Source organism: Musca autumnalis, unplaced genomic scaffold, assembly GCF_047663935.1.
Source record: "Musca autumnalis isolate F117 unplaced genomic scaffold, ASM4766393v1 scaffold_1, whole genome shotgun sequence".
NCBI lineage: Eukaryota > Metazoa > Arthropoda > Insecta > Diptera > Muscidae > Musca > Musca autumnalis.
In genome coordinates, this window is record NW_027411644.1 from 136370628 (window position 1) to 136373208 (window position 2581).

At 32.7% G+C, this 2581-nt stretch overlaps 1 protein-coding gene across 1 annotated transcript; it reads left to right on the forward strand.

The window, feature by feature from the left end:
• Positions 1–1020: 1020 nt before the first annotated feature.
• Positions 1021–1737, forward strand: LOC141390845 (calreticulin-like). Its single transcript, XM_073963793.1, has one exon. It carries the CDS (start codon positions 1139–1141, stop codon positions 1565–1567), a length of 429 nt encoding a protein of 142 aa, XP_073819894.1. The 5' UTR covers positions 1021–1138; the 3' UTR covers positions 1568–1737.
• The last annotated feature ends 844 nt before the right edge of the window (positions 1738–2581 follow it).

Here is a 2581-nt window from a genome sequence, read left to right on the forward strand (position 1 = left end):
AGCATATAAAAATAGAAACAAATCAATTTCAAAAGATTTTTTAGCATTGATTATTAAAGTATACTTTTATTCATTTGCATAAGATAAATTTCGTATTTTTATCAGATGACAAAATTTCTATTGAAAATCTGTTAGAGTCCTCATATAACGATTCAATGCAAATTTCTTAGTTTTTGTTCAAGAGATGATTTCAAACTAATTGTTTTAGAATTAAAAAAATATATATATATTTTTCAATTTTGTATGAGAAAAAATGTCGTTGTCTAATGCAAACGGCGCTTTGTATTATATAAATATAATTTAGTTATGGCTGACTTCATAAATGCATCATTTCCATTGCAAGTGATGACAATGTAATGTGAAGACAAAGTCAGTATGAGTGGCAACACAGACATTGTCAAAAAAGACACATGTCATTTTACTGCATTAATTTGCGTACTTTTCGTAAAATTGTTTTTTGCTTTCGTCTTTTTTTTTAATATATTTATTATACATCATACCACAAATCCGCAGTTTCTAATTGTTTTTTCATGTATTGTTCTTGTTTTCTTCGTAAATGGCAGTTGACATAACAGTACTAAAGAAATGTCAATTGTAGTGTAGCACAAGTGGAGACACTGCGCGAATTTGGCAATTACCGTGTAACGTGACGCGTCTTGTTGCATTTATGAAGTCAAGACGATGTCATGAGACGAATCATGTTGCATTTAAGAAGTCAGCCTGTGTATACATACCGCTCAGAAGCAAATTATACAATTTCTAGAATTAATATAACAAATAAAAAGAATAGAATAAATTAATAATAAATATTATGGAGAATAATATGCTGTTTATATTAGAGCTTTTTGCAGGGTTAACCTTCTTTGAGAGGATTTGTTTGAAATATAAGCAATGGAATTGACATTTAAAACCCAGTCGGTTTGTTAAATCCGGTTATATATAAACGGTGTATAAAGCAGTTTATGATAATAAGCGCTAGTACAAATATTTTTTACAGGTGAAGTGGGCGACTAATTTGTTTACTTTTCATTTTTAGGCGACAATTCCCGACCCAGATGACACAAAACCAGAAGATTGGGATAAACCTCAACTCATTCCTGATCCTGATGCCACCAAACCAGAAGACTGGGATGATGAAATGGATGGTGAATGGGAACCCCCAATGGTTGATAATCCCGAATATAAAGGAGAATGTCAACCAAAACAACTTGATAATCCAAATTATAAAGGACCTTGGCAACATCCGGAAATCGATAATCCAGAGTATAGTTCTGATCCAAATCTGTATCTTAGAAAGGAAATATGCACCATTGGTTTTGATTTGTGGCAAGTTAAGTCTGGAACAATATTCGATAATATACTTATTACGGACGATATTGAAATGGCAATGACAGTCGCGGGAGATGTAAAGAATACTCAAGCTGGTGAAAGGAAAATGAAGGAAGAACAAGATGAAGAACGGAGAAAAAGAGATGAGAATGAACAAAAGTCTTCATATTCAGATGATGATGATAAAGAGGAACTGTCAGAACAAGACGACCAAGTCAATGAACATGACGAGCTGTAGATATAGTAATAAATTATAATTATGTACACATTCACAAAAAAACAATGATTATTGTTTAGAGCCCTGTTCCGAATATTCCCAGGGAGTTTTCCCATTCTCAAGGTCGCCATAATCTCAATGAAGCAGTGGCAAAACTGAGAATGAATTTTAAAATAAATATACCAAAAATATTTCGTGTTGTGTTGTCTCACTTTCCAAAGCAATTGGTAACAAAATTGGCGTGAAACTTGGCTAAGTTCACAATTTTTTCTGGGTCGATTCCGTATTGCGGGACGAGTCGTGTCGCGTTGTCAATCGTCTCTGCGACAAAATTTAAAATGTGTACCACGTAAAGCGATAGAAAATAATCGCCGATAGCAAGTAATCGGTGCTGTGGCGGAGCGTTTTTTTGTTTTGAATAAATGAGAAAAATGAATTTGTACACAAATGTCATAGTTTTCTAAAATGATAAGCTCAGTGGAACTATATTTTGATGATAGAGAAGAATATATAGTAACGTAGCATCTATCAGACGACACTTATGAAATAAATCCATTATTTTAGAATTGCCATGAGTATTGTATGTTTGGTTTCCAACGTACATCAAAATAATTGTTAATTTTTTAGGTTTAAAGGCTATTGGCTTTCAATAGACAGTGGTGGCCAATACATCTGCAGCAAAATTGCATGTTTTAGAAAAATTTCTTTAAAATAATTATTTTTGTGTTTTTTCGACCTTTTTATTCGGTGGATAAAAAATTCTATTCGAGCTTGAGGTCTATAAATTTGGTTTATTTATTTATTGTCTCCAATATTTCGAAATTCTATGAATTTCATCATCAGGGAGTATATTAGATATGTAAATAATAATAATAATAATAATAATAATCAAACTTAAAAACTAGTGTAGTGTGACTTCAACCGTCGAATGTGCGTCGAGTGCAATAAAAACATTCGACGGTTGTAGTCACACTTACTTACTTAGCTGGCCCAAGCACACACTTTCCAGGCTGCAAGGATGCTAGCTCGTGTCAA